An 18,257-nucleotide genomic window follows, 5' to 3' on the forward strand; every position below is an offset into this window, starting at 1 on the left:
AACTCAGTACCTTTAGATCACTCTTCTGACCAGAAAATGGACCCTCCGACTACACGTGCAGACAAATGACTTCAAAATCTCACTTCAGTTTTCATCATACATAAATCATACCAAATTCTTTGATTGTTATATATAATTTTCAAGTCTCGAAATAAATTATTAACATAATTAACCCCTTTGCCCCTCATGCTTTACTGGCCAAGGCCTTATTCAAGATTCACAAATATTTGACAATATGGGAATTGAATTCTGCACGATTCTTGTATTGTCCAATGTTCTGTAGTATATATGATTTATAGTTTCTTGGCATGAACAACAATGTGCACTGTATGATTCAGGTATCTGTTAAGTGTGTCATGGCCATGCAGTTTCTTAAAATTCTGCAATTTTTGTCCGCTGCAATGAAATTTTATCAGAAAGGACATAAAACTTACGCATTTTTTTTTTTTTTAAGGTATGAATGCATATTTTAAATAATTTTTTTTCTCTACTATTGTGTTGAAATTCCTCTTAGATCCATATGCTCATTTATTTTTTTATGTACCGTATATGTATAACTAGATAAAAACAATCTAATACCTGAAATTTTTTTTAAAGTGAAAGAAAGATAACACATCAAATAATCTCAAAATTCAATGACTATATGTAATAATTTAATATTATTTGACTGTTGGTTTATTTGAAGTAATTTTCCTACTACTACCTTTATGATTAGAACACATTCAAGTCCTGATACACTAAAAGCTAGCATCAAGGAGAAAATGATGAAACTTTAGAAAGATGACATCACTATGATGAACTAGTGTGTTCTGAGTTGAGTAATACTTTTAATTACCTGTCAATACAAGTATGTGACTTTAAATATAATCACTTTTTTCCCCAGATGGTGATTTCAGTCAATCAGGTTTTTTTAAAATAGTCTGTTAAAGTTCTATTTTGCATCCAGTTATAGTAACTAACTTATTTATAAATTCTCCTTTATTTATCAGCCATACTGCCCATACATCATAAAAATGATCTTCAATATCACGACTTCCTATTATTTCAGTGAATTGTACTTTCTATTCTTATTTGTAGCACGAGAAGGAACTCATTCATTCAATTACACATACCCCCATGTTACTGATGATCCAATTTACACAATGACTACAGGAAGTTGTTCATCAGCAATGGGAGCCAGGAAAATTCAGACACACCATCAGATTTAATTAACTTTGGAGAAAATTTCTCATGTTCTGGATCATAATCACTGGGAGTTAATTGATGTCTTGTCAACATTTAAGTTACGAAGTTGGTAGAAATTAACAGGGTTGACTGAGAGCATATCAAGTGCTGTGAAATGGAGAAATTGTATTTCCATGTTGCGACTCCGGAATAAAATAATAATTTCCTCAGAACAGAGACTCCATACAATAAACAGAGTGAGCCCCTATCTCCGGGTTGTGTTTGGAAACTTCTGACAATATTTCCACCTCTTGATTGAACATCTTCCACCTGCCTTACCAGACAATGAATCCATTACCAACAATGCTGCCAAAGCAACAGAACTTTCCCTTCAAAATATTTTTGATACAATGTACAACAGATGAATTTACTTGTAGTAATAAAAAGCATTTTAACTTTACTTCATGCATGTTATGGGTTCAGGTGTTGACCATGTTGCTCAAGAAAAAACTGAGGTGTGAGGCATAAAATACAGCTGTAAGCATTTGGGGAAAAAATGGCTAATTTCAGAAATCAATAAATCATAAAAGAAAAAGGAAATGTAGATCTCTTTTCTGCAGAACATTTAGCCCTATTCAGCAGTTCTGTGAAGCAATAACAAAAGGATGAGACATCTTGATTGGCATTACTAGATCAGCATCAATTTTGATTGGGATCACTGAATCAACTGACCCCCATAATGCACCAGCAAGAAACATCTAAAACATGTACCTTAGGATGTTTATAGTTTGACACTGCTGCAGAAACTAATGGAAAACCAATCTAATGCTACATCTACAGGAGTTGGCTAGTGTTAATTGGCTTCTGTCTGCTTAATTCATTTATTTTTTTCTTCTTCTCTCCCACACTTTGCTACACAAGCCAGAATGTTGATAAAAAGTCGCCTTTCCTCTAAAAAAAATCCTCTACAAAAACCAAAATGTTTTTAAATGATCCCATCCCACTTATGAAAACATTTCCCCTGTTTTCTGGTCTGCTTTATTTATTCTCACAGAAAAAAGGGCTCAAACCTAACCCCCCCCCTCCACAACTTAATCGCAGTACATCATAATACTGTTGTTGGTAGGAGAAACCTGTTGTCACCCTACTGCAGCGACAAGCAATGAAGTGTTTATCATCGGAAGTCGGAAGTTGCCTTTTCAATACATCAATCTCCTTAGGCATTGACATCACTCTACCAAACATTTGGCAAGAGGACCAAGGACAAATAGTTAAACATGTTTGTAAGTTACTGACACCAATAAGGCACCTAATTACAAGCAGTTAGGGGTGATCAACGCTCCCAATCCTGCCTTCATGCTGTTATTATACTGTATACTCTTGTGCATGTAGGATCTAATGAGACAAAGATCTTGTGGTTTTATTGCCTTACTAACTTGTTTTCCACATGATTCAAAAACTTTGGCCCTATGGTAAACTGCATTCTTAACAAGAATGCATAGAAAAGAGGGACCAATCCTCACTCAGTTTTGATAGGGTTTGCTGATATTTAGATCCTTTTTTTACTTTCACAAATCTTGTAGGTTTTAACATGTTTATGTGGTTGGAGGATATAAGTGTATATGCACTTAGAGGATAGCAAGTACGTACAGATTAAAGAGAATGGAAATTAAATATAAATCAAGATCTGTGTATTAAGTACAAGGAAACTCAATTGTAAAATAAGTAGATTATAAAATATAAAGATTATGGGAGTGCAGAGTGGGCAATCTGTTGATAAGATCTTTTTCATTCCCTATTGTCTCAAGTTTACATATTGTGTAAAATCTTTATCATCTTGTCAGTTGTATCCTGTTATTTTGATCCTCAGCAAACCAATATAATATCAATCGAAATTGTTAATTATAAATGACTAATTACATTTAGTTCTTTATACATGCCTTTATACATTGCTGAGCATTTTCATTTTTCTAATACTTTTCTTCAGCTGGAGCTGGTGCAATTAAGTTTACACCTTGATTAAACTTGTAGTTCTAATCAGATTTAATTGTGAATTTAGAAGGTTTATGTCTTATTAATATTTACTAAATCTTATAAATTTGTCCTTAAATCAAAATTTCATCTCCAGTCTTCTCAATTATGGCTATAAACAGTCTTAATTTTCAGATCTGCATGAGGACTTTTGACTTTATACATGTTGAATTCTGCTTATCACAACAAGCCATCTTGCTGGGAGAGATCGATAATAAATCATCGATTTGGATCTTAATCAATAAACACTTCACTGACTCAGTTTCAAATTATAAAATTTTATTATCTCATTCTTTAAATTTATTGAAATCTCAATGTCAAAAACTAAATTAGATTTGAGAAAAATGAGAGCTGCTCTCAGATCATCTCAAATCGTTGAACTTTTGAAAAATGTTTTTAAAAAAGACGAACTTATGAAATGATTTGATTCCTTGCCAGGGAACAGGTATAAATACTTTGTTGAACTCCTTTAGCCATCCTAAATTAGCTAATTTGTTCAGACTTGTGAATATTTTACCTAGAATTGCAAATTTGTTGAAATTTCCCATTTTTCACTTAAATGAATTTACAGGAAAGCCATTAATTTAATTCATACATTACGCATTTCATTAACAGTTTTTTTTTTTCAGATAAAGAAATGTGTATGCAAATATTTACTGAAATAATTTATGAATTTTGGCACTTTCTGAAACTTTAACATGGTTGTGTAAAAAAAAAAGTTCACTCCCCAAAATAAATTGTGGTGCAAAAACTTATGGCTGTGAACATATATTCACAAGGCAAATTATCTTCATCTTACCTTCTCTGAGCATGCCCACTCGGAGACATTTTTGAAATCTGCATGCCTGGCAAGCCTTTCGCCTTCTTTTGGTAATTTCACAGTCACCATTGGCAGGGCAAGAATATTCAATATTTCCTAAAAAGAGATACGATAGCATAGATTAAGTAAAATAGAACTTTATCTATAGAACAGCCAACTTGTTTTTGTTAAAATTGAAAAAGTATCGAACATTTTCATAGACACTTGGAAAATTTCAGTATTTGGATGTCAGAAATTAAAATTATATAAAATTTCTTGTTCTCAACTGTACAAATTGTATAATGCATCTCTGACTCTGATAGCAAGAAATTTGTCTACAGCACTCAGTTTACTAATATCAGTGTCTGACTTGAAGTTCACACAGTTTACAAGAAAAATGATAATGGTTAGTGAGACAGCAAAATAGTTCTTAGGTTGCCAACAGTTAACTATCTGTCATCACTTGAATTTTAATCATGTAATAAAATAGGCAATTTAACTAGACACAATACAAAGCATTGAAATCCACAGGGATTCATTGTCCTGCTACTCAGGATTCCTAAGTGTTTTATACATCATATGTATATACATCGTCTCCTGAGTGTGTCTTGGTTTGCCATAGAAATGTGATCTAGCTTCCATTGTGTCGGTCAGAAATCATATCTTTATGTACCTTAAACAATGTGTAAATACATACATGTAGTCAACATTTTTTAATCTAAATAGTTCATTTCTGAGGTATTGCTTTATTTGCAAACTTGATTTTAATGATATAGTACTACCAGTTAACTGTTACTTTAATACGTACAGAGAGCCAAAGAGCAAGACTTTCTATGCATACACTTCACAGAAAAGTGCATATAAAATACCACAGATGAATGCAAATAAGTGCACAATTGTACTAATCAGAGATGCCAACTTCCAGATTTCTGAAATGCTTCAAAATATGGCTGATTTATATTGCATTAAATGATTTAAATCAATCTATACATTGTACTTATGCAAATTGAAACATCAATTAAGATTGTCTCCTGTCTCTAGAACTGAACTTGTCTGACATTATAATGAAAGTGAAGTTTGGTGGTGTGATACAATCAATATGCGACCTGAATTCATCATTTGTCAGTCTGTCTAGCAATATGATTAGGTGCCATCAGATCCCATAAATATTCTCTTATACCCATAATACCACAAGGACAACTATTCATACATAGTTTAGAGTGGGTTGCTCTAATTTTATATAGTCATTTTAGGCTATATATAGTAACAATTCAATAAATATAAAGTTTTGACAGTTTTAATATGATGGAGCATAAATCTGCCATTTTTTGGTCTATTATGATAAGATTAGTCCTTAGTACTCAAAAGCTCATATTGATATTTACCTGGTAACCCAATTTTTTATACAGTTTTCATAATTTTTCATGACCAGTTAAGAGTTTTTCTGGATCATCAAATTTGAATTACTGTACTTTAAATGTAAACTTCTTACTGTGAGTACACTGTTTAATCCTTAAAGGATTAATGCCCTCCAATGATTTCAGGATTACCGGTGCCTTGAGTTTCCGAATAGATCTTCAGAAATTAATTGTAACTATATTGGGATGTCTCAATTCTAGAGACAAGACTGATTTCCAAATAAAGGTATATCGGGATATATGTATATACCATACAATTCTTTTAATTATAGATCAAATAACAGTGATGCGGAGTCTATGCCATAGACATGTTTTTTAATATCCAGCATACGTAGGGATCATACGGTTTGTGCGTACAAGGGCTATTTTTAGAAAAGAAGTTTTCTGTTTTACGTCATCCCATTCAGGCTGTGAAGCAGAGGTTTCCTTGTCAGAAACAATTAAAACAAAGCAGGCTGGGATAACTCTTCTGATTAGTCTTATCTGCCAAAAATACACACAACCAATTTGTATCAAAATGTCAAAAGAATCACCCCCCTAAAGATAACAAGTATGCAGCGCTGTCTTTTTTTTTTAAATTATTGTTACTCTGCTGCATTAAGCCTCTGTATCTGCTACATTTCACAGAGGGAGGCATACCCAATCTCCAAAAACAAACGGTGGAATGTAAATTGACTTCCTACAACAGAAGACCTATGCCAAAGTCATCAATATTTAATCCTTACATCTGGTAGTGACATTCCAGGTACAAATGTCCTATTTTTTTCTTAATACCTAACAAATCAATCACCTACAATTAAGACATATCATTTTCCTCCCAAAGAGATGTCATTTTATTGGCCACATTGACACTAACAATTTGTTTTTAACAGCGAGTTGTCTTAATTAATATTTTGTTCATATTAAATGCTCTTATAAATGCCCATGCACCACCAATCAATTCGTCCCTATTGGCAGAGCTACTAACAATATATATAGCATAATCTGATTTTAATACCTGGCTCATCTGTTCATTCTACTGAGTCGCAAAACAGATAAGTATTGATTACTTCCATCCTGTTGGATTTTTCTGATGGAAAAGTCAGCAGACTAAACAACAACCACAAAAGTGTAATTATAAATTCAGTACTTGTCCTAAGTGTACTCAGTTTTCAAATTAAGTTTTTTTTTCTATGATTTTTTGGAAGCAAAATTATGGGAAAGCTTCAGCAACTGAATAATGAATTAGGCATAAAAGATCAATAAATAAGTTCTCCCCCTCAATCCATTGGCAGGCAATGCCTGGTGAGGTCTTGGGTGGGTCATACCGAGTTCACTAGCCTTTTATATAAGGATGAGAAGCCAAATGCAAATTGATAGTGGCACCAGAAAAGATTTATGTAAAAGTGCTCTTTTAATTTGTATCCATGATAAATGAATTCCCAGAATTCTTTTTGTACAAAAAATATATGTACTGTATATCATTTAGAATTGAAATTTAATGTGCATGGCCAAAAATATTTTGAAAATAATCTATCAATGTTATGCAATCTGATTTAACAATTCGTATCCCTATATATCTGTACAACCAAGCTAAGAATTTTCCTGCAAGTCAAACCTTTTTCAAGGTCCTTGGGGCTATTTTTTTTCCATATTTATCTATGGAGAAAACCAAATAATCCAAATCCTTAAAAGAATATAAGGTACAGATTCAGCTGAAAGAATTTTAAAATAAGAGTGACATGTTGTTCTTGAGGAGTATTTCTATCTAGCTTCAAAACGTATTTTCAAGTAATGTAATTAAAATGCTTAATATCAAAAGCAAGCCCATTATCATTGAAATTTCATGGATGAGTAATGCACCTAAGGTCTTGATATTTCCAAAGGTTGAGCACCTTTTTTCTCTTTGATAAACAAAACTTACCTGGAAAGTATTGTACAAGAATTACAGAGGGGTGAGGGTTATACAAGCTTCATTAAACAGTGGGGAATGTAATAAAGCCTGCCTAGCATTCACATCTTATCCTAGACACACAACAGCAGCACTACCAAATGAGTGAAATTGTTTACACTTACTGTGAAGATGGGCAATTTAAAGAAACAGAAGCCTATACTGCATGCACATCTACTTAGTTTTAATGAAGAATGAACAATAGCAATTACTTCAAATAAATTCAAAATAACCGATTTCAAGTGCCCAAGATAACATTGGCAACATCTCAAGAAACCTCTGTAATGATTGGGACGCTTCTGTTTTCCAGATGAAGCAACACTGCAACAGTACTGCAACCTTTCCAACCACCAGTCCAAATAGTGCTGAGCAATGAAACCCTAATGTTGGCTTTAAATTTGCACCTAAAACTACCTGGTGCATATCTTTCAACTGATAAACTGTTCCCTCTTTGTGATTTTCAGATTGATTTATACGTACCTTACCTTGGCTTTCTCCACATAATAGTTCTCGTTTACACACACATAAAAACTTTGGACGACTTATCTATTAACCTTAACAATCACATGTAACCCAGAAATTCATACCATTCCATTTACTCTTTGTCCCTCCTATGAAAAACGGGTATTACTATGAAGTCAGTGATAAATGATTTGGGCAATTGCCTTGACCCCAGCATTGTAATCAATACATCAATGTCAATTCCAGTCTCTAATCAGATGACAGGGCAAGTTCAGACCTTTTTTCACTGGATATTTACTCACTACTATAACAAATATTGAGCAGAATGTCTTTTTGAGAAGTTTGCTACCTGTAAAGGTAAAAGAAACTGTGAATGTATAGGGAAGGTTTATTGGTACTTTTGTATTGATTGTGAAGTCTGCAGATATGACTATTTATTCTGGTCCCAATTAATTTAATAGGTAGTTCTGGTCAAATGAAGATTTCATGTATGTGCAGGAAATTGCTGCTGTTTGTACAACTACTATTCTAGTGAATTGTGACTTCTAGCCTATGTGACAACTGCCAAATGATGCTTTAATGAAAATCCAAGATTGCTATCATTTACTGCCCAAATACATTACCCATTGCAGCACAATTATGTCAAATTAACTACATGAAGCTAAGTTGCTTTTAATTCCAGTAATTTGAGAACCTGCACTTGCATAAGAATAATTGAAACAGATACAAACTGCAGTACACAACAAAGTAATGCTTAGAAAACGATGAAGAAAACCAAATTATTCATGCCATATATAAATATTGTTGCTTGACACCAAGAACCCAATTAGATACAATGTTTTAACTGAAAAAGAATTAAATGTATAAAAGTCCAGTCTAAAGACTCCAAGAATCCATTCAAATCTTTGACCCCAGTTTAAGCTCTTAGAAAAACAAGTTGTTTACATAACCTGAAATAGGACAACATTTTAGTCCAACTTAGAATGCTGAAAGATATTGGCTAATAATGACAAAGATACTATAAGAAAATATTTTTAACATTATCTTCCTCAAGTAACATTATGTAACCTGGACATTCAGAAAGACACTAAGCTTGAAAAATTATTGCATTACATCCAGTTAAAAACTGAAAACAGTAGGAATATTCCTATATATACCAAATCAAGGAACTACAATTTAAACATTCTCCACCCCACCTCTCTGTGCCCCCGGGGGTCCCCCTTGAAAAACGTTTTTTTTTTAATTTTCTAAACAAGGGTGTACTTCTTTATTTTACATTATCTTACTTGTCATACATCAAATTTTATTCATTTTAGGTGATTTTTATACCAGAATTTTATTTCCGACACCACCATTTTGACATTTTGAGCAGAATAATGTGAAGCAATAGATTATATAGTGTCATAAATAAAACAATAAAATTCAAAACTCATTCATATTTATATCACCTATTTGAATTTCAAGTAGCCTTGTCGCAATTTAATTTACGGCAAACATTTATTACCTAGACAAACGACCATACGCCTAGAATGCCCTAACTACCCCTGTCCACAATCCATGCTTACTCTTTGAAATTTTCTTTACTATTTAGTATTAAAAGATGCAGGAAGGTAATGCTGCTATCTTTTTCCAAAAATGAAAGATGCAGTGACAAAAATTGTCTAATGCTAAGATAATCCAAGATATATATACATTTGAATTTTTTTTTTTTATTGTTTCGTGCATGCACTTTCTGTACCAGTATTTGTTACTGTATGTCCCTTAATTAATCTATAATATAATATATAATTAAAGTTACAAAAAACTTCTGAGTTATGAAATTTACTGACCAACTAAGAGCATAAAAGATACTATTATTGAGTGATCTATTACATTGATTGAATGAAATGAGGCACAAATAATGACCTAGATTTATGAAAACCTTTTTACGCAAGTATTTAGAGCTGTTGTAAGAATAACTGATCATTTCAAGAGACTTTTTGGCACAGAAACAATGTCTCTCTACGTTAATCGGTCATGGTTGACGCAATACTTCCCGCTGTATTGGTCTGCAGAAAAACAGTTAACCACGTCACTTTACTGATTTTTTAAATTTACACTGAAAAGTCCAGCGTAATTACCGATCATAATTTTAATGCATTGCAATGTCCCTATGTGGTCTATACATATATTACAAGAGGCGGTGACGTAGGTTATTTTCTTCCATTTTAATCTGGGAGGCAATCTCCTTTAAGGCTATCAGAATTCTTTAGAGTCTTTGAGTCAAAGTACGGCTGTGTGAATAATAAATTCTTTAAAAAAATAACATTTGATAAGATGTGCTAATCTAGACCCAACATGCCCAAACCATGCAACGATTTAATTTCCATATACCCAAGCTTATAGACAGCCTTGAGGATTCGAAATGCATATTCCATCCATACTACAGTATATCTACTGCTAGAAAACAAAATTATAGATTCATTTTCTCTAAGAACAGTCACGTACAGGATTGAAAGGATAGTCAATGACTGACGAAATTATTTTTGAATTGATCATTTGAACTATGTATTTAACAATGAATAAGTCTTCCTCTAGATCAGTAATTCACTGTCTATAGTTATGTTATAATACACTTTATGTACATCCTGTTTGTCATAATACAAGTTAATGATTGGTACATCTATGAAATTCACTTCCTTCTAGCTGTTAAAATTGCCCAGTTGAGATAGCTTTATCTCCAAGACTTCATCAAATGTAACATTAGCTTGTATGAACTCCTCTGTTTATCATAGCTTTATTATTTTTCAATCAGATATTCTTGTAGTAAAGTTCAATAAATCTAAATTTTAGTATCCATATACCTCTTATCTTAGGTACACTACAGACTTTTTTGAGATCTGATAGTTGGGCATTTACTTGGTGAGTAGGAAACAGGGTTCAAATCCCAGTTGGATCAAATCTGATTTTTTTTTACGCAAGGTGCTATCAATTTTGCATATGTCAAAAAGGTTTAATAAAGGTGATGGTCTTTCAGAGGAGACTTCCAGGGCTGGGGTCCTCAGTCAGAGTTAGTATTGGTTTGATAAAGAACCTATCTGTCATACTGGCACAGGTCCACAGTCAAGTTCTGTATTTGGCTCTCTATCTATAGCTGGTGCTGATAGCAGCAAACCATTCTACCAAGGACTGGAAACTCCATAAAGTCAAATAAACCAAAGTAGAATAATTGTCCAACCCCCCTCAGTGTCAGTAATTCACTAGTAACAGACACTGTCTATGCCCACTGCTAAGAAGTTACAGACACTGTCTATGACCCATGCTAGGAGCTATAACTCTAAATCTTCTACCTTTGAAGTTTCATTTAACCTCTTCTGATACATATAACATGTAGGTCAGTGAGTGTATAAAGTTTGCTCCTATTTTATCAGGTGGTAGTTCAAATACCTGTATGTAGGTCAGTGTGTCAGAAACTTTCAGTCCAATTTGGCCCCTCAATTCTTCACTTGAGAACATAAGAGGTGATGACCTCAGATTTCACTTTTCTGACAGAAATAGCACATCATTTAGCTTTTTCAGGTATTTGGCTTCTATTGTAAGATATCCATGTTATCTTGAAATTGGACACAAGGTATATATATTTCTATTATTGATGTACCTCTCAACAGGTACTATGCATTTTAAATGACACATCAGAAACTAGCTGACATGCTACACTATTAAATATAATAACCCATATCTATAGAATAGATCAGATGATGATTTCAGGGTCCTTGGTCTCTTGGTAAACTCTCATTGTTGTGTTCAAGGAGCACAAAAACCTCAAACTCAAGAAACAACTAATTTCTGTTTACAGTTGTACTGTTCGTACTAATCACATGTATATATTGACTTACCTTGGATAGTTCTTTTGAAGAATGCTTTACATGCTTCACAAGAGGACACCCCATAGTGGTAGCCTGATGCCACATCACCACACACCAAGCAAAGTCTCTTTGGTAACTCAATGTTGTCCTGATCACAATTAATGGAATTTGTGATGGAAGTAGCAATATTGTTAATGAAGTCTAATTTGCGTGTGTCAATGGGAGATGGACTTTCATCAATGCTGCAAGGGGATATGTTACCACTATTGTCTGCACTGTTTCCTTGGTAAGAACCATCTGAGCCGTAGTCGTCATTGTGATAGTCTGCAAAGACGTCGCGGCCGAAGCTTTCTTCCAAGGACAGGGAATGGCCACATCGACTGAGACCTAATGGGCTCCCCGGCTCCATCTTTATAATATCGACATCCATCATGAAGCCTGTTTAGTTTGGGAACTGTTCAATATCAATATATTTTTTTCTCTCGAGTTTCTCACCACACGGGAAGATTTTTCTTCAATAGTTCCAAAAATACTGGACCAGCAATTGTCACTTTCTACACTATTTTCTTTTTCTGTCTTTTATCACTGAAAAGATATCAATAAAACACATTTTCAATGCCACATTGCAATGATAGTAAAATTGATTTTTAAATACTTCGCATTTGCGTCAGCAGTTATTGTGAGGACCATACAATCGTGGGGGGAGTTCAATAGACACATTCTGTAGATCAACATCTGATCAATGAATTAATGTAGTAGTAGTATGTGTAGATCTGTCTGACAACGTCAACTTCTCGTTCAGCAGAAAGAAAGATTCTATAACCTAGTGAATGACAAAGCAAACTGACTTGAATCGTCTACGTCTCTCACACAAATTTTGAATTGGCCTTTCATTTACTCCAACTTGAGAAAACTCTGGTCTTATAATAAAATACCTTATTATGCATATTTGAACACCCAATCATCATGATGTTGGTTTTTCATGTTTTCTCAGAAGATATAATGATGTTAAACAATCAAAAGGTATTATTACACAGTCAGTCTTATTCAAACAGTTCCAGGAAACACAAAAAAGTCTGAAGTTCAGCAAAGAGTTAGACAATATATGTCAGATAGCAATCACTCTGCATGCTCCCCCATCCTCCTAGCATATGCTCCTCATACATTCCAGATAACCCTTTGTGTATGTAACATTGCTTGTTTTCAGACAATGACGCAAGAAACCACTGTTCATATAGATATCTCTCATTTTAAACAGATATCTTAGTGAAAATATTTTTTTATAATCTCCCTATGCTTTTGTAATTTTAAAATCTTAACGATTTTTTAGATGTCAGATTCTGAAGAGGAATGGCCTGAATGGACTTGTTTTGAGTGTCATCGCGTTGCAGTAATTTGCAAATGATTACAAAGGAACATGTAATACTTGTTGATGTAAATGGAGAAAAATGGGTGCGGTGTATATGTAATAAGAGATTTCATTTGAATTGTACAACAAATCTTCCTAAAAGCGTCAAGGAATCAGATTTTAAAGACATATATATTTGTGATTTGTGGTTGGTTTATGATTGGGGCATACGATTCGGAAAATGCAACAAGCTGAAGTTACACAGATGTCAACACACTCAACCGGTTGTATCACATTGCTGTATTTACACCAAGAGCAATAATAATTAGATTACAAAAAACTTGTCAAATGAACTTTAATGGACAGCTTCTTTTGCAACTATCATAAAAACAAGGACTATTCAATGACGACTTTTTTTAAAGTACATTTTTACGAGAATGAAAAAGATCAACGTGATGAAAACGATAACATGCAATATGAAAACGATCTTCACAATGAGTCTGATGATGAAATGCTCTGATGATCCACAGCAAAATCTAGCGAATCAGATTGTAGCAGTACGCGTAAAAGAAAGAGAAGAAAAACGATAAAAAAATCAAAAACAAAACTGTTACTAGTAATTTCATGAAGTTTACAAATTTTGAAACCTATTCCTTGTAACATTTCCAAGTAACGACGAGCAAGTCAATCAGAAACTGTTAAATGTCATAAAAAAATTCGGAACATGAACAAAAGACAGCCACCAAACTCTTGATGATAGACAAGAAATTCTCAGAGATGGCCAATTAATTAAGCAAAAAGCATTACGAATGCAAGGAAAAGCTATAAAGGGATGACGAAAATTTCCGGTCACTATAAATTTACAGTAGAGAGACCAGAAAGAAACAGTGTAAAGTACACTTCGATGAAGCATTTTATCAATTTGGAACAATATGGACTGGGATCAGAAAAAAGTTTACATTTCAACGTTGGTGGATGTGAAAGGTTGTAAACAGAGGAAGCAAGACAAAGATATAAGCAGGCGTTCTAGTTTATCATCTCAAACGAAACCATGAAAGGGTTCCAGTTTGCAAAAATAGGCATTGGTGAAAAGACCGTTTATTCGTGGATTGATAATGCAGTGAATTCCAAAGCCCTCGAGCCCCAGAAAAGGTTTCTTTTGCTAATGACTTTTTGAAACAACTACCAAAGATGCCATCACATTATTGCAGATCATCTACCTTGAAACAGTAGGAACCAACTTTTAATTCCTTCTGTGAACTCTACTATACATTGAAAATCCAATGTAACCAAGCACAAGGAAAATACAGAAGTATTTGAAAGCCAGAACCTCTTGCATGTGATACAGTGAGACAAAAAATATATGCGCGAAACATATCCAGCAAAAGAAATTGATAAAGATAAAGCACTCAATGAAGACAACCTGAAAGTAATTGTTTTTGATTTGCAGGCCCTGCTACTTTCCCCTATGTTGAAAGCAAGCTCTATGTATTACAAAAGTAAACTAGGTTGTCACAATTTCACAGTATTTGATTTGTGTACGAAAGAAGTGACGTGCTACTTTTGGCATGAAAGGGCGATTTATCAGCAAATGCATTTGCCTCATGTATCGCTGATTATGTAGATAATCTTGAGGAAAGAATCGAAGAAGTCATCATGTACAGTGATGGATGCACTTATCAAAATAGGAATGTTGTGTTAGCTAACGCCTTATTAAAAATATCACATGATAAGAACATTCGAATTGTTGAAAATTTTGGAGAAAGGTCACACGCAGATGGAGGTAGATAGCGTTCATAGTGTAATTGAGAGGAAACTTCGCAACAAACCAATCTATATTCCACAAAATTATGTGACATCATGAAAGCATGTAGGCCATCTCAGCCATATACCGTGAAGTATTTGACACATGACTTTTTCAAAGATTTCACCACCTTGAATTACTAATTGGAAGCAAAGCTGGCGAACCTACCGTTACCGATCTCAGGGTGTTGAGATACCTACCTAATGGTACAATAGGATACAAGTTTTTTTTATGGAATTTCCAAGAATTGAATTCAAGGTCACCCTCAGATGATTTTGTTGGAAATTTATACCAGGACGAATCAAGATAAAAGAAGCAAAATATGGGCATCTACTCGACTATCACCCTTTTTATGACAACTTGCCACACCAATGAGAATGTCAAACTTAACTGACAGTTGGCCACACTTTAATGAGAATGTTGTACTTACCTGGACTTCAATTTCAATTTTTTTTAATTTATGTTGATTATGATTTTATTTTTCCCTACAGTAAAGCTATACTGTTTATTTGTTCTAAATTGTAGCATTAGAAATAAATTTTTGCAAACACATAGCATGTTATCATTATTTCATGTTTGGAATGAATTTTACACGGCGAATATAGATCATAAAGGTTTTCAATTCATGAACGGGATGAAAAAGGAGAACATGAACCACTTAGGGTGATCTCATCTCTACTTTGTATAATTGAAACCGTTATTTATCAATTATGGGGCAAAAATAATTTATTAATATGTAAAAACGATATGTGACAAAAGGTCGTAAGTACCAGAAAAAATACAAAAATAGAGACAAATCATATTTTCCGCTATGATCTGTACTATGCACAGTAGATAAGATTGCAAATCTTCATCTTCAAAACAATGGCTATTAATCATAAATGTGAAAGCAATTTTGATATGTCACTAAAAGGAAACAAATTGAACAGTTTTTTGCCTCTTCTGAAAATTATCAATTATTGACTTACGAGGTTTTGGAAGCGCAGCGACGATATGTCAGATAGCAATCACTCTGCATGCTCCCCCATCCTCCTAGCATATGCTCCTCATACATTCCAGATAACCCTCTGTGTATGTAACATTGCTTGTTTTCAGACAATGACGCAAGAAACCACTGTTCATATAGATATCTCTCATTTTAAACAGATATCTTAGTGAAAATATTTTTTTATATTCTCCCTATGCCTTAACTTTTGTTTAACCTAGCTGCATGTATTTGAGTAAAAAAGCGATCAGCTGGTTAACCACTAGTCCACTGCTGTATTTAGATAGCATGTCAATGAACTTTAATGGGCATATAAGATTATTAAATGACACTATTTTTAAGTATATTTTTACAGTGCACCCATTTCTGACAGCAAAATCTCTCTTCTTCACAGTTTCATGAAGTTTGACATTTTGAACCTATTCTATGAAAGTCAACTGTTGTCACAAAAAAATCTACCAAAAGACAGCCAGCAAACTCTGAAGCCTGAATTCATTGCATGATCTCAGCAAACAGCTAAAGCACACCTGTTATCAATTGCAGACATTAGTAAAACCTGACCAAAATATTAGTTCAAGTGGCCCTACCTCACTGAGGAACAGGTATCCTACTTCTATATCGATCCATACATGTGAGTCTTGCATGTGAGTCTTGCGCAATATCCCTTTTACATTTCTAGCATGGTGCAAACGTGACCCGATTTTTCAGAAGAATTTCATCATTCATCATAAGTGTAAATACTAACAGGATGTTTGTGCGTAGATAGTGCAGCTTGTATTATGGTATTATGTCATAGTAGTTTTACTTTTTTTTGAGTGTAATATTGTCAGTTCAAGCAGCTAACACCACAATCACATTACTCGGCCAAGGAAACAATGAGTTCTCCCAGTGTAAAACAGTTTTTCAAAATCAACAGGACGTTCATTTAAAATTTCCACTGATTTTTCCGTTTCAGAAATGAATTATATTTTCCCAGGCACTCATTTAGGAATTATATTTGTTGCATTTTCTGTGCACGTCTGTGAAATTATTTTCCAAATTAAAATTAAGATATATTTGTTAGAATATTAAATTGAAATAATATTGGCAATTAACAAAGTTGAAATCATTCTCTAAAATATAAACAGTAGCTGCAAAACTACAAGCCAAAGAAGTTGACCCATATACAATCAGCTGTGCCTCAAAATCAGCTGATCATACAATTCACTTATGACTTCTTTACCTATCTATTATCAACCAGTAAACCATCAAAAACTTCCTACTGACCTTCTGTAAGTATAAGATAGCTCCTGTGCATCAAATATATCCCAATTTGTTGTACTTATCTCGAAATTCAGTAGAAACTCACACAAAAGCCTGGGCACACAATGCCGGCTACTACACCATGTGGTCTAGAAATGCTCCTTATTTCCTGCTTGCTTTACCTTCACACTCGCGTGGAGGATTACTAAGTACACAGCTGAGTGATTGCCTATCTCTCGCTAACAGCTACATATTTTATTCTGTGTCACATGAATTTAAATGTGCTGATTTTTCAGGTAGTGGTCGTTAAAGAGCAGAAAAAAACATCCAGATCTACTTACAATAGGTATTTATCAGAGAGATTTGTTTTTTCACCTCTGTAAACACTTTTGTACCTGTGAGATTATCTTAATTAAGATTTTTATCCAGTTCAGGTATATTTTTCAGTAACACTTTTATTTAGCAATTAAAATATATATGGGATTGAAAAAAGGGTTAAGAACAGATTCTGTTTATACATTAACTTGAAATTGAAAACCATGTTTTTACAGTCCTGACAAAAACACAACAACAGGAGTTAACAAATAAACAGGTAAACAAGGTGTAATTGATTAGGTGTATATTTTTCTTTGACAGGTGGTCTTACCTGGGTGAAAATTTATGTGCTGCTCTATCAACTGAGGTTTTTACTGTACAATTTCTACACAAAAAGTGTACAGATTTTACAAGGACTTCAAAATTACAAAATCTCATCAAAACTACCAGAGCAAATAAAGTATTAAAACTTAAAGAGAAGTTAGAATGAAGGGTTACAATCATCAGAGAAATCAGTGTACGTCTCTCTACAAAAGCAATTATTTTCTTCATGTCTCCTATCAATATTTCATTGAGAATCTACTTTAGGGATTGCTGTTTTTGTATGAATTTGAACCTACACAAATATAAATCCTCCTCCCATAGGTAACAGATGGTGAGAATCATATCCTCATCTTAATGAAACACAGGACAAGTTAACCCAGTCAAACAAGCATGTGTAAACTCATCAGCTCTAATATACACTGCAGGAGCTCTTTCTTCATTTAAATCTTTTTTAATGAGTCGATTCTTGCTATTTGAAATCTGGACTATCAAAAATTTAATATGACAACACCCAAATTGTGTGGCATGTTAGCTGTTCATCGGTTTTCATGAAAGTTTTATTAATATGCAGTTTAAGGACAGAGTGATTT

General features: G+C 33.6%; 1 protein-coding gene across 7 annotated transcripts in view; it reads right to left on the reverse strand.

Moving 5' to 3' along the window:
* Positions 1-18,257, reverse strand: part of LOC134282950 (steroid hormone receptor ERR2-like) — a 48,264-nt gene that overhangs the window by 5,154 nt on the left and 24,853 nt on the right. For 5 of the 7 annotated variants that reach the window (XM_062765373.1, XM_062765371.1, XM_062765377.1 and 2 more), the window contains 2 exons: positions 11,680-12,234; positions 3,995-4,111 (listed from right to left, as the gene is read on the reverse strand). In XM_062765373.1, the coding sequence (XP_062621357.1) occupies positions 3,995-4,111; positions 11,680-12,082 (520 nt within the window). In that variant the 5' untranslated portion in view covers positions 12,083-12,234. Of the gene's footprint in view, positions 1-3,994; positions 4,112-11,679; positions 12,235-16,373; positions 16,415-17,052; positions 17,187-18,257 lie in introns of those variants that run through there. The other 2 variants (XM_062765372.1, XM_062765376.1) reach the window with 2 other exon arrangements.

This window comes from Saccostrea cucullata, unplaced genomic scaffold (assembly GCF_032062105.1).
Source record: "Saccostrea cucullata isolate Sc308-1 unplaced genomic scaffold, CSIRO_AGI_Scuc_v1 ctg2143, whole genome shotgun sequence".
In the NCBI taxonomy this organism is placed as follows: domain Eukaryota; kingdom Metazoa; phylum Mollusca; class Bivalvia; order Ostreida; family Ostreidae; genus Saccostrea; species Saccostrea cuccullata.